The 21,376-nt window shown below is 43.3% G+C and overlaps 1 protein-coding gene across 1 annotated transcript in view; it reads left to right on the top strand.

The window, feature by feature from the left end:
* The window catches only part of LOC143300077 (uncharacterized), a 33,111-nt gene extending 13,811 nt beyond the window's left edge, over nt 1–19,300 (top strand). The window contains exons 6-15 of the mRNA XM_076613638.1: nt 1–76; nt 1,811–2,017; nt 3,529–3,676; nt 4,262–4,442; nt 6,272–6,344; nt 7,474–7,674; nt 8,679–8,887; nt 11,495–11,640; nt 13,330–13,475; nt 15,087–19,300. The exon at nt 1–76 is cut by the window's left edge and continues 74 nt beyond it. Of these exons, the coding sequence (XP_076469753.1) occupies nt 1–76; nt 1,811–2,017; nt 3,529–3,676; nt 4,262–4,442; nt 6,272–6,344; nt 7,474–7,674; nt 8,679–8,887; nt 11,495–11,640; nt 13,330–13,460 (1,372 nt within the window). The 3' untranslated portion in view covers nt 13,461–13,475; nt 15,087–19,300. The remainder of the gene's footprint in view (nt 77–1,810; nt 2,018–3,528; nt 3,677–4,261; nt 4,443–6,271; nt 6,345–7,473; nt 7,675–8,678; nt 8,888–11,494; nt 11,641–13,329; nt 13,476–15,086) is intronic.
* Nucleotides 19,301–21,376: the final 2,076 nt, after the last annotated feature.

Here is a 21,376-nt window from a genome sequence, read left to right as displayed (position 1 = left end):
GGGTGACGGTCAAGGAAGCGAACCCTCCCACGGCGCCATCATCATCCTGGCTAAAGACATCCTCTGCCAGTTTGTGGTCAGTGCTGCTCCTTCTCCCCTTGGCTGGTCCTTAGTTCGATGATAATAATGATGGTTGTAAGCATGATGATCACACAGGAAATGAATCCTGAGAACCTAAAAGCAGCTGTCAGTCGGTTCTTCCCAGGCAGGCAGCCTGTTGTGCCAATAACTCTGTGTTTGTAAAGCTTGGTCTGTGATAGGCGCTGTGTAGATGTCCATACCAGTCAGGAGGCAAGATTGCACTGGCTGTTAAGTGCTGCAGCCTTGGGAACTCGTTGGCCTTTGGCGACCATCCCAATGACAGCTGTCCCAAAGTCCCCCAAGAGAGTGGGGATGTAACTTGGGCAAGACACTCTCCACTATAATCAAATTCCAGCCCAGATAGTAAGGACAGCAGTTGCCTCCTGTGATGTTTGGATGGTCATAGTCGGACATGACTAACCATCATGCACTCATGAAGATGATGATGATATGGATACTTATATAGCACCTACTTTTGGTCGATGACCAAGCTCTAAGCGCTTTACAAACATGGAGTCATTTGCATAACAGGCTGCCTACCTGAGCAGAGCTGACTGACAGCTATCACTGGGCGCTCATCATTCGTTTCCTGTGTCATTCAGTCAGGTTCCAGTCACGCACACATATATACTCATATAGACATGAAACATTTTATGTGCATGACCATTTTGTCTATTTACCCCACCATGTAAGCAGCCATACTCCATTTTCAGGGGTGTGCATGCTGGGTATATTCTTATTTCCATAACTTACTGAACACTGACATGGATTACAGGATCTTTGACAGGTGTATATTATCTTCTGCATGCGTTCATACATGCAGAGATGCCAACTGTTACTTCACCACATTTTGTTACACTCGATCGACGGGCGCAATAGCCGAGTGGTTAAAGCGTTGGAATGTCAATCTGAGGGTCCCGGGTTCGAATCACGGTGACGGCGCCTAGTGGGTAAAGGGTGGAGATCTTTACGATCTCCCAGGTCAACATATGTGCAGACCTGCTAGTGCCTGAACCCCCTTCGTGTGTATATGCAAGCAGAAGATCAAATATGCATGTTAAAGATCCTGTAATCCATGTCAGTGTTCGGTGGGTGATGGAAACAAGAACATACCCAGCATGCACACCCCCGAAAATGGAGTATGGCTGCCTACATGGCGGGGTAAAAACGGTCATACACGTAAAAGCCCACTCGTGTGCAGATGAGTGAATGCAGAAGAAGAAGTTACACTCGATCACAGTTTGTTCCCATGTTACACCAATGTCAGTATTGTTCCACCAAGTTATTTTTCGACTTCATAGCTTGGTCACATGCTTTCCTGTCGTAACATCACCCAGAGGCTTGATCAGGAGGCCAGGGCAGTCACTACTAACGTTGGTCTCACGTGATGATGCTCAGCTAATCGTGTGCATGTTTACATTGAAACAGCATTGAGTGGACCACTCGGCTTAATCATAGCAGTTACACCGTGTTGCAGGTAGGCCCAAGTGTTTGTATGCCTTGTAGATAAAATGTAGGCTTGCTTATGTGGCTTGGAGTCTGAGTGTTCCTACCAAATTCTAAGTGACCATTCCAAATTTCCTGATTGTTCCTGCAAACACTTGACAGAGGTTGGCATCCCTGTACATGTAGGGGGGCTCAGAGAGATGGGAAAAATCTCCACTCTTTACTCATACCTTTTATGCTTTAAACTCAGTCTTCTGTCGGTGGCGGTGTGTGTGTGTTTCAGGGCCGGGAGAGCGTGGTGAAGGTGAGTCTGGCAGTGCTGCAGGCAGTGAGTCGTGTGCCTGGCGCCACCCAGTCCCTGGTGGGGTGCGAGGCGACGGTCGCCGTGCTGGGGACCATGTCGGCCCACAAGGCCTCGGCCACCCTGCAGGTGTCCTGTCTGGAACTGCTGGCCAAGATCGCCTGCTTCTCCCCCCCTGTCGGTCACACTGTGAGTGGTTTCTGTGTGTGTGGGTGTGGATGGGGGTGTGGTTGTGTGTGAGAGAGATTGTGTACATGTATATATATATATATATGTGTGTGTGTGTGTGTGTGTGTATAATGGGGGTGGGTGCATGTGGGTGTGTGTGAGAGAGAGATTGTACAGATGTGTGTGTGTGTGTGTGTGTGTGTGTGGCTGTGATTGTATAGATGTGTGTGTGTGTGTGTGGCTGTGTGGGTGGGCTGTGTGTGAGAGAGGTTGTGTAGATATGTGATATGTGGGGGTGGTGGGGGGCGGGGAGGGGGGGATCAAAGTCAAAGTCAAAGTCAAAATTTTTATTTCAAGTTGGTAATTGAATAAGCAACAGCTGTTTTTATTTTACATCAAACCATCTGAAAAAAAAGAAAGAAACATAAAAAAGCCCAACCCTCCCCATGAAAAAAAAACAAACCAACTTTTGTGTGTGTAGGGTGTGTGTGGGTGTGGGTGTGAGAGATTATGTAGATTGTGTGTGTGTGTGTGTGTGTGAGTGTGTGTGTGTGATGGGGCTGGATGCATGTGGGTGTGTTGTTAGGGTGTGTGAGAAATTGTGTAGAGATATGTGTGTGTGTGTGTGCGAGACGGGGCTTGATGCATGTGGATGGGGTGGGTGTGAGAGATTGTGTGAATGTGTGTGTGTGTGTGTGTGTGTGTGTGTGTGTGTGGATGGGCAGGGAATAGCGTTGGATGACGGACGGGTGTAGCAGAGTTGTGTGCACAGTATGTCACAGCATCAGAAGAGTTCAGAGCTTGATTCCAGTGCTGTATATCAGAGCACTATACAGCACAGCACAATATTGCACAGCACAACAAAACACAGCACAGCACATTACATAGCACAACACAGCATGGCACAATGTTGCACACAGCGCAACACAGTACAGCTCAACTCAACTCAACTCGACACAACTCGACTCGACCCGCAGAGAGGAAACGGTGATGTGCCGATTACATACTGGCCACACACTCCTCACACACTCCTATCTGCTAAAAAATGAAGAAGCTCCTTGGTGTATCCCTTGTCATGAACCTCTTACTGTGAAACACTTATTAATTGACTGCTGGGATTTGAACGAGGTCCGACATAAACACTACACAGCTGAGTCCTTGAGAACACTGTTCAGGGATGTGCCTCCCTGGGCAGTAATGGACTTTTTAAGAGAAACAAATATTTTTAACAAGATTTAGATATTTTTAATTGCACGTTTTTAAAAAAAAGGCATACTGTAAAGATTTGTTGTGGTCACAGCCCTGAGATGGCCTAAGTGGCTGGCTGGGCTGTAAACATAAAAATTTTAAATAAGATATTTTATTTACAGTTTTGAGAAGATTTTTTTGTTGAAACGTGGTAACAGCCCTGAGATGGCCTAAACGGTCGGCTGGGCTCTAAACAACATGAATTGAATTGAACTCGACTCGACACACCACAACACAACACAACACAACACAACACAACACACAACCCTTTGTTGTTGTTCCAGCCCCCCTTGGAGCAGTCGGCCACAGATCTGATTTCTCTGTCCCTGGAGACTTTCCCCAAGAGTGTCTCGGTGGCCCAGGCTGCCTGTCATGCTCTCAGTACACTGGTGGCCACGTTGTACAAAGCCGTCAGCTCTGTGGTGGATAACGGTAATGGTGGCTGTTTCCTGTTTCAGTGGTTTTTAGACACACACAAACTGCTTTGCCATGTGTTGACTTTTGCGTATATATATGTGTGTGTGTGTGAGACACTGCGTGTGGGACTTTTGTGTTTGTGTGTGTTTGTGCATGTCTTTGCCTGTGAGTGTGTGCGTGTGTGTGTATGTGTGTGTATGCAAGGGAGTTGGATGAGTGTTTGCAGTGGGAATGTGAATCGATTTATTACATTATTTAGTTATTTACTGTTTCATGAGGTTTTTTTGGTTTTTTTTTTTCATATTTGTTGAGTGCTTTGAGCTCCTGTTGGAAAAAAAGTACTGGATAAGTGTATTCATTCTTCTTCGTCATCATCGTCTTGTTTTCTTCTTCTTCTTGTTTTGGTTATTATTGTTATTATCTTCATAACTATTATTATGATGTCTATTGATATAATTATCATTATTATCATCATCATTATCATTATCGTCATCATTGCTATGATAATGATAATCATCATCATCATTATTATGATGATAATGATCATCATTATCATCATCACCACCACCATCACAATCACCATCATCATTTCCCATGAAGACCGGGGGGCGTCGGAGGAGCAGCAGAAGTGGATGACGGAGTTACTGACCCTGATGGAGTATGTGTTCAGCAAAGGTCTGCCAGTGGTGCGCAGTGCCCTCCGCTACCACGACAAGGATCCCGCCGTCATGGGCGATGGCCGGCAGTTCCTCACTATCTACTCACAGCTGGAGCAGCTCAGGTCTGTCTGCAAGAGTTTGTTACGTTTTCCTCCTTGCAAGGAAGGTTGTTTTCCTCATTACGTTGGGGATTACGTTTTCCTCCTTGCTTGGAACGTTATGTTTTCCTTGCATGGATTGTTACGCTTTCTCTTGAACGTCAGTCACTGGGGTCTGTCTGGAGAGATTGTTACTTTTTCCTCCTGGCGTGGAAGGTTATGGTTTCTCTGGAACGTCAGTCACTCAGGTCAGTCTGCATAGTTTGTTACATTTTCCTCCTTGCTTGGAAAGTTAAGGTTTTTTCCTTGCATGGAATGTTGTGTTTTCCTCTTGCATGTTTTCTTCCTTGCATGGAAGGTTACATTTTCCTCCTTGCATGGAACATTGTGTTTTCCTCCTTGCATGGAACGCGATGTTTTCACTTGAACGTCAGTCACTCAGTCTGTCTGCATAGTTTTGTTCCGTTTTCTCTTTGCGTTTAGGGTTATGTTTTCCTTCTTGCATGGAAGGTTATGTTTTCCTCCTTGCATGGAACATTACACTTTTTTCTCTTGAACATCAGTCAGGTATGTCTGGAGAGTTTTACTACGTTTTCATCCTTGCATGAATTGTTATGCTTTCTCTTGAATGTCACTCACTGGGGCCTGTCTGGAGAGTTTTGTTTTGTTTTCCTCCCTGTATGGAACATTACATTATCCCTTTTTCCTCCTTGCATGGAACGTTATGTTTGTTTTCCTCCTTGCATGGAATGTTACGCTTTCCTCCTTGCATTGAAGGTTATGGTTTCCATGGAACATTATGTTTTCCTCCTGGCATGGAATGTTATGTTTTCTGCTGAATGTCAGTCACCAAGCATAAAAGTTTCATTCTGTTACAACACGCCACATCCCTGGTGACTATTCGTGGTAATGTGTGCTTGTTTCTGTTTTCTGTCAGTGTTGTTGAGGTTTTGTGTGGAGGAGGATGGGTGATCTTGTCAACTGTGATGACTGTGTTGATATTTATGTATACATTGATATTATGATTGGTTTTAAGTGCTGTGATATTGGTTTTCAAGTACAGTGATATGATATGTGCATCATGTAGGTATTGTGATGTATTTTAAGTGCAGTGTTTTCTTCTTTGTTCGTGGGCTGTGATGTGACTCCTATGTTCGCTTGTATACACAAGTGGGCTTTTATGTGCGTGACTGTTTTTATCCCCACCATGTAGTCATCCATACTCCATTTTCAGGGGAGAGGTGTGCATGCCTGGTGTGTTCTTGTTTCCATAACCCACCGAATGCTGACATGGATTAAGGGATCTTGAACATGTGTACTCGATCTTCTGCATGCATATATACACACGTGAAGGGGTGTAGGCACTAGCAAGTCTGCACATACGTTAATTTGGGAGATGAGGAAAATCTCCACCCATTCCCCACCATGCACTGTGACCGGGATTCGAACCAGGGACTGAAAGTGCGATGCTGATAACCACTCGGCTGTTGTGTCTGTTGTGTATGATGAGTGTTGTATGTGATGTTTGTGTGTGTGTGTGTGTGTGTGTGTGTGTGTGTATGAGCATGAATTAGTATTTGAGTGTTTGGTTGGATGTCTGTGTAAGCTATGTATGCAGGTTATTGTTTCAGTGTTTAAATGCATGTTTTACAGGTCAGTGTTTACATTGTACAGGGCAGTTGAGCTTGTTTTGCATGGAAGTGCTCTATATTGATGATTATTTGATGGTAGGCAGGTGTGGCCATATGATTTGCAACACTGTGTTGTCAATAGAATATGGTACTTTTTCACCATAGCAGGTGTGGCGTGGTTCACTGACACTTTAACCCTTTCTGTGCTGCCCCTGATTGCAGACAGAGGAAGAAGCAGAGGTTGGCTGGACTGTCACCCACCCTCTCCCCTCCCCCTCTCCCTCAGAGACCTCAGGTAAGAGGACAGTGACAGGGGGAGTAACCCCCACAGCCACACTCTCACAACTGATACACTACATATATATGATAGTCAGTCGTGTCCGACTATGACCATCAGAACAGCAGAGGAGGCAACTGCTGTTCTGACTATTTGGGCTAGAATTTGATTATAATGGAGAGTGTCTTGCCCAAGTTACATCCCCACTCTCTCAGCCAAGAGGGTTTTAGGACAGTCAGCGTTGGGATGGTTCCCAAAGGCAACTAGCCCACAAGGCTGCAGCACTAAGAGCCAGTGCAATTTTTCCTTCTAGTTTGAGAGTCATAGTCCTTCACAAAAGACTAAGCTGTAAATGATTTCCCATTGACTGGAGAAACCATTGATAATACAGCTCTCATTTTGCTGTTGGCCCAAATGTAAAACTTAAATCAATCTGTGATATAAGCCGAACTGATACACTACGACTACTACTACTACTAATGATAGTAATAATAATTATATTGGTATTGCGCCCCTTCCTCTCTAAGAGCTGAGGGCGCTTTACACGAAAGAAAACGTTACAAATGACACCAATCATTCATGACCCCTCTTTCTCCAAACCCCTCTCCCACTCTCCCCCTCACTCTTCCTCTCTCGTTCGTCATGCATCCACAGTGAGCTGGGATGGTGTTGGAGAAGAAGGAAGCTGAGAGTGCTTATAGATCTATAGGTTTTAAAAAAAAAGATGAGTTTTCAGTGAAGAGTGAAAGGCAGAGATAGATTCAGATGCACGGTTATGATGGGGAAGGTTGTTCCAGACATGAGGAGCAGCAAAGAGGAAGGAGCGTTCACCACAGGTGCTTATAGTGACATGAGGAAGTTACAGGAGGTAACAGTCAGAGGAAAAGTACAGAGTTCTTGAGGCAGGATATAATACAATACACAAGCATCAGTTCTTTCCAGCTGCAGTGCCAGTTTGTCAGGTCACAGGCCGAAGACTGGGAGACTGTGGGTTGGCCTTGACCTTCTGGGGCCTGTTGGGGTTTTAAAAAGTTTTCAGATTCCATGATTGAAAGCCTTTATGAACTCTATGTATTGTGTGCGTGAGTACTAACGCCAAACAACCCAACCACTGACGTGACTTCACTCAAGTTCTGGTCGCCGACAGGCACAGGCAGATACCGACCTCAAGGAGAAGGTGCCGGTGAGCGAGCGGGCCGTCAGGGGGGACTACTCTCCTTTCAACCACAAGCTGGACTACGAGAACTGGGACCTGCTGCGAGGGGTCCTGAAGAAGAAGTCGACCCTGAAGGGGCATAACTACTCCAAGGCTGACCTGGTCTTCATGAAACAGCTGACCAAGACACAGGTCAGTGGTGGTTCGAATGATATGAACAGTACACTTGATTACAATGCAAACAAAGACAAAGGAGCATCAGCAAGCTTAAAGCTTAAACTGTGCTCACACGATGGACTTCAGTTTTGATGTAACGGCTGATGAACCTTGTTATCATTTGTATCAAATAACTTATTCATAAACAGTAACTGAAGAAATAAAACAAATGAATATACAAATAAGTAAAATAATGCTGCTATCAATTTTAACATGAAATGAAATTCGTGGTCACCAGAGGTATCAGCCTGATGAAAGGGAAACATGAAGGGAAAGAAATGAAATTTTGGAGAAAAAAAACAGGTCACAATACATACACATGATGAAATATGCACATAACACTATACAAAGAGCAAAGTACACACATATGACACAGTACACATAACACGCATATAACACAGTACACACTCATAATACAAGTAGAAACACAACACAGAACATACAGGTAATGCAGTACACACATAACACAATCCATGGTGTGTGCATTGGCCGTCAACACAGTACACACATGCTACACATAATCCAGAAAACACACCATGTGCGTGTGTGTCCAGGTGGTGGCGATGGTGTGTGTGCTGGCCTTCAGCACAGTACACACACACTACACATAATCCGGAAAACACCATGTGTGTGTCCAGGTGGTGGCGATGGTGTGTGCACTGGCCGTCAACACAGTACACACACACTACACATAATCCAGAAAACATTCCATATGTGTGTCCAGGTGGTGGTGATGGTGTGTGTGCTGGCTGTAAACACAGTACACACACAATACACATAATCCAGAAAACACATCATGTGTGTGTCCAGGTGGTGGCGATGGTGTGTGCGCTGGCCATCAACACATTACACACACAATACACATAATCCAGAAAACACACCATGCGTGTGTTCAGGTGGTGGTGATGGTGTGTGCGCTGACCGTCAACACAGTACACATGCTACAAATAATCCAGAAAGTACGGTGTGTGTGTGTTCAGGTGGTGGCGATGGTGTGTGCGCTGGCCGTCAACAACCAGGTGGAGGACGCCCTGTCCCTGTTGGACCAGCCGGTCATGGACATCGTCTTCACCAGTGAGGTTCCTCCTGGCGTCCGCGACTTTGTGGCACACCAGTGCTCCGCCAATGACACGCTCATCGACCTTGACCCTGGCCTCTTCGTCAGACTCATCGACGCTGTGCGATACCCGTGAGTGAAGAGGGGTGTGGGGTGTAACTGGTGCTTTACTGGGGTCTGTTGTTCCAGAAGGGATGTGTTGGTGTGTTGCAGGAGTCTGTCGTTCCAGAAGTGGTGTGTTGCAGGAGTCTGTCTTTCCAGAAGTGGTGTGTTGGTGTGTTGCAGGAGTCTGTTGTTCCAGAAGTGATGTGTTGGTGTGTTAAAGGAGTCTGTCATTTCAGAAGTGGTGTGTTGGTGTGTTGCAGGAGTCTGTTATTCCAGAAGTGATGTGTTGGTGTGTTGCAGTAGTCTGTTGTTCCAGAAGTGATGTGTTGGTGTGTTGCAGGAGTCTGTCATTCCAGAAGTGGTGTGTTGGTGTGTTGCAGGAGTCTGTCATTCCAGAAGTGATGTGTTGGTGTGTTGCAGGAGTCTGTTATTCCAGAAGTGATGTGTTGGTGTGTTGCAGGAGACTGTTGTTCCAGAAGTGATGTGTTGTGTGTTGCAGGAGTCTGTCGTTCCAGAATTGATGTGTTGGTGTGTTGCAGGAGTCTGTTATTCCAGAAGTGATGTGTTGGTGTGTTGCAGTAGTCTGTTGTTCCAGAAGTGATGTGTTGGTGTGTTGCAGGAGTCTGTCATTCCAGAAGTGGTGTGTTGGTGTGTTGCAGGAGTCTGTTGTTCCAGAAGTGGTGTGTTGGTGTGTTGCAGGAGTCTGTTGTTCCAGAAGTGATGTGTTGGTGTGTTAAAGGAGTCTGTCGTTCCAGAAGTGATGTGTTGGTGCGTTAAAGGAGTCTGTTATTTCAGAAGTGATGTGTTGGTGTGTTGCAGGAGACTGTTGTTCCAGAAGTGATGTGTTGGTGTGTTGAAGGAGTCTGTTGTTCCAGAAGTGGTGTGTTGGTGTGTTGCAGGAGTCTGTCTTTCCAGAAGTGGTGTGTTGGTGTGTTGCAGGAGTCTGTCTTTCCAGAAGTGATGTGTTGGTGTGTTGCAGGAGTCTGTCTTTCCAGAAGTGGTGTGTTGCAGGAGTCTGTCATTCCAGATGTGATGTGTTGGTGTGTTGCAGGAGTCTGTCTTTCCAGAAGTGATGTGTTGGTGTGTTGCAGGAGTCTGTCGTTCCAGAAGTGATGTGTTGGTGTGTTGCAGTAGTCTGTTGTTCCAGAAGTGATGTGTTGGTGTGTTGCAGGAGTCTGTTATTCCAGAAGTGGTGTGTTGGTGTGTTGCAGGAGTCTGTTGTTCCAGAAGTGATGTGTTGGTGTGTTGCAGGAGACTGTTGTTCCAGAAGTGATGTGTTGGTGTGTTGCAGGAGTCTGTCGTTCCAGAAGTGATGTGTTGGTGTGTTGCAGGAGACTGTTGTTCCAGAAGTGATGTGTTGGTGTGTTGCAGGAGTCTGTCGTTCCAGAAGTGATGTGTTGGTGTGTTGCAGGAGACTGTTGTTCCAGAAGTGATGTGTTGGTGTGTTGCAGGAGTCTGTCGTTCCAGAAGTGATGTGTTGGTGTGTTGCAGGAGTCTGTTGTTCCAGAAGTGATGTGTTGGTGTGTTGCAGGAGTCTGTTGTTCCAGAAGTAATGTGTTGGTGTGTTGCAGGAGTCTGTCGTTCCAGAAGTGATGTGTTGGTGTGTTGCAGGAGTCTATTGTTTCAGAAGTAATGTGTTGGTGTTTTGCAGGAGTCTGTTGTTTCAGAAGTAATGTGTTGGTGTTTTGCAGGAGACTGTCGTTCCAGAAGTGATGTGTTGGTGTGTTGCAGGAGTCTATTGTTTCAGAAGTAATGTGTTGGTGTGTTGGTGTGCTGCAGGAGTCTAACGTTCCAGAAGTGATGTGTTGGTGTGTTGCAGGAGTCTGTTGTTCCAGAAGTGATGTGTTGGTGTGTTGCAGGAGACTGTCGTTCCAGAAGTGATGTGTTGGTGTGTTGCAGGAGTCTGTTGATCCAGATGTGTTGTGAGATGCGAATTGTTATGATTTTGTTGTATTTTGTTACACTTGATCGCAGTTTGTTCTGACGTTACGTCAACGTCAAAATTGTTCCGACAAGTGCATTTTTGACTACATAGCATGGTCACATGTTTTCCCAGATGCTCTAGACTTATCAGTCACGAGGCTGCGGCAGTCACTACTAACCTTGCTCTCACATGATGATGCTCAGCTAATTGCATGCGTGTTTACATTGAAACAGCATTGAGTGGACCAGTCCTTTGCCAGAGCAAGAGAGAACGTGGCTGAATCATGTTGTGTGCTGGCCAAACAGTGTATGTGCCCGTTTGCTGATGTGGCTTGGAGTCCGAGTGTACCAACCAAATTCAAAATGTTCCTACCAAATTTCCTGATTGTTCCTATTCTTCTTCTAGTTCGTGGGCTGCAACTCCTGTGTTCACTTGTACATACACAATTGGGCTTTAATGTCGTGTGACCGTTTTTACCCTGCCATAAAGGAAGCCATATTCCGTTTTCGGGGGTGTGCATGCTGGGTATGTTCTTGTTTCCATAACCCACTGAACGCTGACATGGATTACAGTATCTTTAATGTGCGTATTTGATCTTCAGGAAAAATCTCCACAAACGCTTGACAGGGATTGGCATCTGTGTGTGTGGCAGAAGCCATGATTGTTCCCCACAAACACTTGACAGGGGTTGGCATCTGTGTGTGTTTCAGGAGCGTGTCATTCCAGATGGCCCAGCAATGTGTGCTGGAGGTGGCCGGCAGTTTGGGGGAGGAGCAGCAGGTGGCCGTTGTGGCTGTCACTGTGGAGTTCCTGGCCTCCACCATCACCCACAAGGCCCTGGCCCCAGCCATGACCGGTTAGTGGCTTCCCCCTTGCCCTTCCCTGCCCTCCATAACCATCCCGCATCAATAAAGCTCTTGTTCCCTGTTATGACTTGTTACTACCCCCCACCCCACCCCCCTGCCTTTCTCTGCCCTTCTCTACCCTCCACAACCATCCCGCATCAATAAAGCTCTTGCTCCCTGTCATTACTTGTTACTACCCCCCCCCCCCCCCCCCCCGACCCCCACTGCCCTTCCCTGCCCTCCTCTCTGTGCCTCTACCCTACCTTCCCCCCACCCACAAAGCTCTTGCTTCCTGTCATGACTGGTTACTACCCTTCCCCTGCCCTTCCCTACCCTCCCCTACCCTCCACCACCCTCCCCCAAGAGTAAAGCTCTTGCTCTCTGTCATGACTAGTTACCACCATTCTCCGCCCTTCCATACCCTCCTCTCTCTGCACCTCTGCCCTACCCTACCTTCCCTCACCTACACATGTCAAATGATCGGTATAAGGACAAGCCTGGCGTTTCCTTTTTGTTTTTGATGAAGTGTTTGGGTTTGTTCCACCGTACCTTTCGTTTGCCTGTGTGCTGGCTGGGTCGGTGGCATTGGCAACATTGACTTGAAGTTGTGTGCCTTGTGAATGGCGAGAGTTTCCACTTTTTACTATTTGTTAATCATTTGTTCTCTGTCCTCATTGTTATTAATTTCAGGTTGAAAAATCACCGAGGCAACCATGTGTTTGTTCTGTATTGTCCATGTGTTCTGTGTGGCTTGTTCAGGCTTAAAGAGGCTATGCCATTCTTGAATAAAAGCTAACTTGTGTTTGCACGTTTCCTCTGTCATTGCTGCTCTGTGCACATGTCAAATGATTGGTGTAAGGACAAGCCTGTCACTTCCCCTTTTTTTTTTGTGAGGAAGCGTCTTGGTTTGTTCCACTGTACCTTTTGTTTACCTGTGTGCTGGCAGGGTCGGTGGCATTGGCAGCATTGATATGTTGTGTGCCTTGTGAAAGGAGAGAGTTTCCACTCTTTACTATTTGTTAATCAGTGTGTGTGTGTGTGTGTGTGTGTGTGTGTGTGTGTGCAAGAATGTCAGCATTGCTGTGAGAGATAGTTTTCAAAATCTATGGAGACGTGCTCTAGAGGCGAGTAGTAAATGTTTGTTTTATCGAAATTTCAAAAGTGGATTTGGTAGAGAAAAATATAAAAGTCAAATGCCTGATAATTACGTTATCAGCTTCTTCAGATTTCGAAGTAGTAATCATAAGCTGGAAATAGAAACAGGGAGACATAAAGGCATACCACGAGAGTTTTTGTAAGGTTTGTAACATGTCTGTGATTGGGGATGAGTTTCATTTTATAATGGAATGTCCCAATTATGATCAGTTACGAAATAGATATGTTCCTAAAAAATATTTGTCTCCAAAATCGGTTTTTAATTTTTATAATACGCTCAAAGGAGGCAAAAAAGTCATTTTAGTTGTAAGTAAGATGATTAGATTTGCAAATATTGCCTAGCTACACTTTTGGAGTTAAAAGACTTCTTTTTTTTTTCTCTCAACTTTAATGTGACATTGTTGTGTATTTGGAAATGTTTGTTCTGGGCATGAAACATTATTTTGTAGTAATCCTCCATACTCAATAGGGGTGAAAAGATAATTAAAACTTGAAACTTGTGTGTGTGTGTGTGTGTGTGTGTGTGTGTGTGTGTGTGTTCACAGTGCCCAGGTTTGTGGAGGACGTGTGCCGAGAGCTGGAGAGGGCAAAGGAAGTGTCCAAGAATGGGGCCGCCCTCCAGTCCCTGCTGTCAGAGACACGACAGTGCGCCAGGAAAACTGTCCACAATGCCTAGTCTGCCTGCACACAGGTCTGTGTGCGTGTGTGTGTGTTCGGGGATGGGGGTGGGAGATTGTGTGTGGGTGTGTTGTGTTTATGTGCAAGGGGGGGGGGGGGGGGGGAAGGAAGGAGAGATGGTGTGTATGTTTTGTGTGTGAGAGAGATCAGGAAAAGAGAAATGGGATGATGATTTGTGTGAGGGTGTGTGTGACACACACACACACACACACACACAGAGAAAGAGAACAGGAAACAGAATGGAGAGAGGGTTTTTGTGTGTGTGCATCTGTGTGTGTATGTGTATGCATATGTTTGCACATGTGTTCACTACATAACATTATATCAGAGGAGACATTACAGATCACGAGTAATCAAACAGGTTTTGACAGTGCTGTCGAATGATATTCAGAAGACTTTTTAAACCATGCTAGCTGACTACCCACATTGTTTTATGAATTTTGGGGTTTATTTTATTTTTTTTAATTGATTTGTATTTGTCGAAATTCTCTGTTTGTTGTTGTTTTTTCATCAAAAACATGGAAAACACATTGTTGCATTCACTTTCTTCTGTGGATTGTTTGTTTGTTGTTAATGTAATACTCATGCACTGATATCAAACAATGTTGACATTTTTGTTGTAAGAGTAAAGTTCATGGCTTGATAAGAGGGGAAGGCGAACAGTGATGATACACTGCACCACTTTCAGACCTCTCCACGGGCGCAATAGCCGAGTGGTTAAAGCGTTGGACTGTCAATCTGAGGGTCCCGGGTTCGAATCACGGTGACGGCGCCTGGTGGGTAAAGGGTGGAGATTTTTACGATCTCCCAGGTCAACATATGTGCAGACCTGCTTGAGCCTGAACCCCCTTCGTGTGCATATGCAAGCAGAAGATCAAATACGCACGTTAAAAATCCTGTAATCCATGTCAGCGTACGGTGGGTTATGGAAACAAGAACATACCCAGCATGCACACCTCCGAAAACGGAGTATGGCTGCTTACATGGCGGGGTAAAAACGGTCATACACGTAAAAGCCCACTCGTGTGCATACGAGTGAACGCAGAAGAAGAAGAAGAAGACCTCTCAAAAGCACTTTTAATGCTTTACATTGCAGACACAAAGCACACAAGAAATCCCACACAGAGACACACGCTCACATGCACAAACACCTGTGTAAAAAACAGGTGTGGATTCAGATGAGAAGAAACAAAAAGACAGTAAATAATTTTGGAGACAACTGGAGAATAGTTTTTTCCTGGAATATGTCTGTGTATCACATACATTGTCATACAGAATGTTGTTGAAAAGCCCTCTTGACCACAATTTAGTTAAAGTTGATGATGAACTGTTATTGTGCTTCACACAATGTATTATTGTGTGTGTGTTCTGTATGTGCGTGTTATGTGCACATGTTTGCATTTGTATGTGTGTGTGCATGCATGTGTGTGTTCCATATGTGTGTGTGTTCTGTGCACAGGTGTGTATGTGTGTATTTTCTGTGTGCATACATGTGTGAATGTGTGTGAGGCATATTTAGTGAGGTTTTTTGTTGATATTTTCTCTTTTATATATTATGATTCAAATTTTGCAATCTGTATTATTGTCTTGCTGAACATAAACTGTTGGTTTGTTTTTCTCTCAGCCATGGTGTGCTGTTGTATACCACTGTACACTATTGTATGTGTACTGTCACATGGGAGGCTCAGAGAGTCTGCTGTATTGGGAATTTGCGCCATGCAAGTACTATGTAGTATTATTGTTATTATTCAGTGTAACAGCTGCTGCTTGCTTTACCTTTTATCTAAATTTCTTTTTTATTTAATAACTTCAATTTGATAGACCTTTCCTTGATTTCATTGCCAAGGTCTGTGTGTGCAAGGCTGGTACTGTCATTGGAAATGTTTGAGGAAACTGAGAAACACTTTTTAAGGTCTTAAATCTGTCGAAAACTGACAGGTTTTATAAAAGTTTGTAAACTTTTTGTCCTCTTTCAAAAGATTAAATACATAAGCATTAAATTTTTGCAATGTTTTCACCAGAGGGGAAAAATATGTAAATTCAAATATGATTTAGAAATCAAACACACTAGGGTTTTGGGTTGGGTTTTTTTTTTTGTGTGTGTGTGTGTGCGTGCAAAATTCCAAAGTTCAGAGTAGTGGCACTTTCACTCTTTTGAGGCAAAATGATTCTCATAATTGTTTCCCTTTACCTTCTTCTGGTGCTTCATGGAAACGTTTGCAAGAAACCTTCATTGCGAATGTGGTTAGTCATTTGAAAATTTAGTTTGGAGACTTAATCTTTTGGGGTCTTGATAGTTTGTCAGAGAAAGTCTGTAAATGTTGTGCCCCCCTTCCCACTTTTTTTCCTTTTATGAACACTGGTGGCATGGACATTTTATTTATTCTTTATTGTGACACGCATAGACATTCCTGCTATCCCAATTTATCTGTATTTGCTCCAGAAAACCAAAGGCAATGCTGCTGTGTTACAAAAATATGTGGACATTCTGGGAAGAAAAAAAATCACTCACTTCATTTCTTCACACAGTGGCTGTGCCAGCATTCTGCCGAAAACAGAAATGTATGAAGGCTGCAAAATGAAACAGCAAATCAACATTATGATGAAAAGGAATGCATGTGAGAACCACGATGAAAGGACTTTGGTCAGTGACGAGAACAGAGTAATCAACATGACAGTGATAAACAATGCATGTGAGAACCACGATGAAAAGACTTTAGGCATTGACGAGACCTTAGGCATTGAAGACCTCCGAGCTTTCTTTTAATGATCTATCATTTTTCTTATCTGCTGCTGAATGACTGTGAGCCGATGTTAGATGTTGTGACTGGTAGTTGTGGTTTGTTCCAGATTTTTGGAGGCTGTAGAACTGATAGATTCAGGGGTGAACAGAATTTCTTATAGCCTTCACACATCCTTCCGTGTATAGTGTTGACTCCTTGCCCTCTCACTCTTCTTCCAAGGAGGAAGGTGGCAGAATGGTTAAGACGCTGGACTGCCAACACTGAGTACATTGAGGGTGTGGGTTCGAATCCCACTCTCGTCCTTTCTCCCAAGTTTGACTGGAAAATCAGACTAAGCAACTAGTTGTTCAGATGAGATAATAAACTGATGTCCTGTGTGCAGCACACATTTTGCACACTGAAAAAGAACCCATGGCAACGAGAGTGTTGTCCTCTGGCAAAATTCTGTAGAAGAAATCCGGTCAAATAGGTACACAAAATTGTATATGCATGCACCCAAGGCCTGACTGACACGTTGGATTATGCTGGTGGTCAGGCATCTGGCTAGCAGATGTGGTGTAGAGTGTATGGATTTGCCCAAATGCATTGACGCCTGCTTGAGAAACTAAAACTGAAACTTTACTCCAGTGTTCACTCTCGGTGTGTTGGAGTTTCTCAGAAAAAAGATTTTCAGACTTATTTTCACAGTATGTGTGTGAAAGAGTGTGTGTGTGTGTGTGTGTGTGTGTGTGATATTTGTACACATTCCAAGCTTTATTTACAAACTTTCCTTTTAATTTTTGGTAAGTGTGGTATTGGAGTGTTTTCTCATGTTTTCTTGAAGGGGATTGGTTTTGTATTCATCTTCGACAGGCATTCTCCACTCTTAGAAATGAATGTTCTCATTGTATATGTATATAGTTTTACTCTGCGCGTGCTTGTGTGTGCACTCTCTCTCTCTCTCTCTCTCTCTCTCTCTCTCTGTCTCTCTCTCACAGACACACACATGTTGATTTTAGTGTCCAGATATCAGTGCATAATTTCACATGACATGAAATATGATGTGTAGAGAGAAAAGGCTGGAGGGTGAGTATGACTATTTTTTCAGTCCAGTCACATAGAGGCTTTCTGTGTCTTTGCCTCAGTATGTGTATGTGTGTTTGTGTGTGTGAGTGCATGCATTCTTGTGTGAACTTAGAATTTTTATTGTAGAGATTCTTTACCTTGGAGAATGTACACTTTTGTTGAGTCTTGCTGTGCTGATATCAAGTTTGTTCTGTATTTAGAAATAAAGAAATTCTGCATATATTTTTTTTCTTTTTGACAGTTTGAATATCCACCTTTAATACTATTACCAGACATATCCACCCCTGTGTTCCTAGCTTAGATTAGAGAAGAGAGGGAAAAAAGCTTAATAAACATAGTAATTAACACATTCTGAATGATAAGCAGAGGTTATTTCTTCTTCTTCTTCTTTTTTTTTTTTTTTTTTTTTTTTTTTTTAAATGCATGTTAACGAAATGGAGAATTGTGGAAAACTTCTTCCTTAATTCAGTGAATCACTGGGGTGCCTCACAGATCTATTCACTTAATTCCTCCAGGTCTGTCAGATGTATGTCAAAACTTGGGTTTTTGCAAATGATTTTCCTATATATTCTGCAATGTTGTCTGTCAGTCCATCATTTCTATTGCCTTGAGCTCTGTCTCCCTCCCTCGACAGTTCCTTGGAGGGCTGTTTTAACAAGGCCATTCGATCTTCAAGGAAGAAAACACAGGAATAAAAACAAAAAGTGTGCCATTCCTGGCTTACACTTTTTCTATCTGACCAGAGTGCCAAATAAATTCAAAATATATATATATATATATATCATGCTACAGTATTATAAAAATGTACAGTAAAAATTATTAACTGAAACTTAAAACAATGTTTTAAATCCTGAACCATTCACTTGTTTAAATTCTCATGAACACTGTGTACATTCTTATCCCAGGGATGGAGGAAAATTGAATAGAAAAACAAAACAAAAACAAAAAAAGAAACATTCTCAAGCAGAAATTTGCTCAGTAATATGTTGTTTATTTCCACCTCATCTTTGTTGTAAATTCTGGTGGATACCCTTATGTGAAAAGAAGATGGATGCAGTTTGATAGGTTTTTTTTTGTTGTTGTTTTTTTGTTGCTTTGATAGATTTTATGTTTCTTGACTGTATTGTAAAAATGAAAAGAAAAAAAGGACTGCTGTAACACGAACAGTTAAAAAATATATGTATGGTTAGCTTTTTCGTTGACACTCACACACAGAAGGTACAGTGGCAGAGCCAGTTAGATGTTGGACTCTGATCCAGTGATCAGGGTTCAAGGCCCTGTTATAGCATGGTGTTGTGTCCTCGGGAAAGGCACTTTTCTCTGATTTTCCTCACTCCACCCAGGTGTGAATGGGTACCTGACTTCAGGTTGGGGAAGATTCAAACAAACAGGAGAGGATAAGGCCCAGCATTGCTATGTGGAGCCCTGGACACTGTGGACATGAATTCACTGCCCCGGTATGCTGTGAAAGGCTATGCAATCTCTAACCTTTTTCACCAAATACACACACACACATCAGTCAACTTTTGGAGTCTGTATCAGTCTCCTGTGTTAAAAAGAAATAAGGAGAGATGCATACTGTATATAGTTGTGCCATTTTCTTTGTATTGATTTTGATTTGTATCATGTCCTTTTGAAGTCTCTTTGATGATCATAATAAATTTGGCTTTTCTATTATCTTGATTGTCAGTTTTTATTCATGACAGATTTATGTGAATTTGATGCCATTTTGAATTGATTTTATCGCAGTTGAGTTTTTATCTCACTGGACAGTCCTGATATGGCCCTGTGCGGCCATCTGGAAAATAAGGAACAACGTCAAATCATCTATGTTAATTTAGTATTGCCAGTTTTATTTATGACCAAAATTTATTTTGAATTTGATGCCAGTTTCATGACTTTAGGTTTTACGTTTGATAATAACGGAATTATAGGAGTGGTGCTCAACATTGTAACTGGTGAGCTTATTACACCGGAGTCTTTCTTTTATTCAATGATTAGGCTTGATTAAACCAGATGTATAACTGGATTGCTGTCCTTCGTTGGTTAATGTGTGTGTGTGTGTGTGTGTGTGTGTGTGTGCAGGGATGAGTGACCAAGATATGAAACATTCTCACACACATACCAGTGAACTCCCCCCTACTCCCCACACACATGATAAGCCCCCGCTTCCCACACATGCTCACACGCTCACACACGAGACACAAACACACTCACGGATACACACGCATACACATGATCAGCCACACACTTACACAGACACACGCGCACACACACACTCACACACACATACATACCCACAGACAACCACCTCCATTCTCACACACACATACACCAAGAATGCCCAGTTATCAAGTATAAAAAAAAAAGAAAAAAGAAAAAAAAAGACCCCCAAAAATGTATTTCTCGAGAAAAAAAGGTGAATGGACCGGCAAGACAGAAATCAGAACCAAGGGTGAGACGACAAGAACAAAAGGGGAAAAGGCAGAAACAAAAGACAGCGACTGAAAAGGGGAAATTTCCAGCACAGGATTTCCAGAAGAAGGCGATACTATATAGATAGCTGAAAGACCCCTTGGCATCCCCACATTCAGGATTCAGTCAGCTGACCAACCAGTCTACCAAGCCACCCACACCACTGACCCATCTTTCTGGAAAACAACAATAACAACTTCAATCAGTCAGTCAGCTGGTCAGTATGGAGATGTGCGTATGCGCGCGCGTGTATAAGTTTGAGTGTTTGAAGACGAGTGTGCGTGTGTGTGTTATCTTTTCTTTCTTTTTTTTCTTTTACCCCCTTTCTTTTCTGTCTTTTTACTGTTCTTTGTTTTTCAATTCGGCCAATGAAGAAAACTTCACGTTGAGCACTGAAACAAGAAGAAGAAGAGAGACAAGGCCTTCAAGACTCACTTGTGATATTAAAAAAAAAATCCAAGCTTTTTATGTACTGAGTATAATTTCGAAATGTAATGTTTAAGATGAGAAAGATCAGTTTAAAGTAAATTAAGTCCACTAGCATTAATTACAGAGTAATTTCCCTTTTTTACTATCTGCACCAAAACGTTTGCAAAATAAATAAAACTTCCATGCTGAGCAAAAGAAGTTCCTATTTGAACAGAAAATGATAATAATGACTGCTCTTGTTGTTGGGTCAGAATATCAGATCAAAGTGCCAAGTTTAGAGAATACAAAAAATATAAATACAACAGTAAATGCAGTTTGCATATAATTAGGCTTCATTCTTTATTTTTTGTGCCCATCCCAGAGGTGCAATATTGTTTTAAACAAGATGACTGGAAAGAACTGAATTTTTCCTATTTTTATGCCTAATTTGGTGTCAATTAACAAAGTATTTGCAGAGAAAATGTCAATGTTAAAGTTTACCACGGACACACACACACACACACAGACAACCGAACACCGGGTTAAAACATAGACTCACTTTGTTAACACAAGTGAGTCAAAAAAGGAACAAAACAAACAAACAAACAAACAAATCAACAACAACTGGTCAGTATGGAGTGGTGGTCTAGTGGTAACGCGCCTAAGAAGCGAGTGTCTTCGGGTTCGAATCCCACACGGACCAAGATTTTTTTTTACTCCTCTCCTCCGTTGGCATAGAGGCGACGTGGCAGAATCGGTTCGGCATCGGAATTCAGATCCAGTGTTCACCAGTGATCAGGGTTCCAGACCCCGTTTCGGCATGGTGTTGTGTCCTTGGGAGAGGCACTTGATTCCGATTTCTCTCACTCCACCCAGGTGTGAATAGGTGTGTGACCAGTTGGGGAAGGTTAAAACGGCGAAAGGAGAGAATTGGGCTGTCTTCCCATGCTGAGCCTTAGAGTGGATATGACTTCATGCATTGCCCCGACGGCCGTAAAAGGCATTAGAGCATATATATATATATATATATATATATATATATATATATATATATATATATATTCTGTTGGCCCACACTTTGTAGCATTTCCGCGCTTTCTTGCATATTCGGTAAAAAGTGTGGAGGGCGGTTCCCACGTTTTCTCTCCGAGTTACGAGAAAGCGTTGGATTGCTAGAAAGCATTTCGATCGCTTCCCTGCTTCGCTCAACTGCGAGAAAGCG

The sequence above is a fragment of the Babylonia areolata genome, chromosome 25 (assembly GCF_041734735.1).
Source record: "Babylonia areolata isolate BAREFJ2019XMU chromosome 25, ASM4173473v1, whole genome shotgun sequence".
In the NCBI taxonomy this organism is placed as follows: domain Eukaryota; kingdom Metazoa; phylum Mollusca; class Gastropoda; order Neogastropoda; family Buccinidae; genus Babylonia; species Babylonia areolata.
Note: the sequence above shows the minus strand (reverse complement) of the source record. Positions and strands in the feature narration are given on the sequence as shown.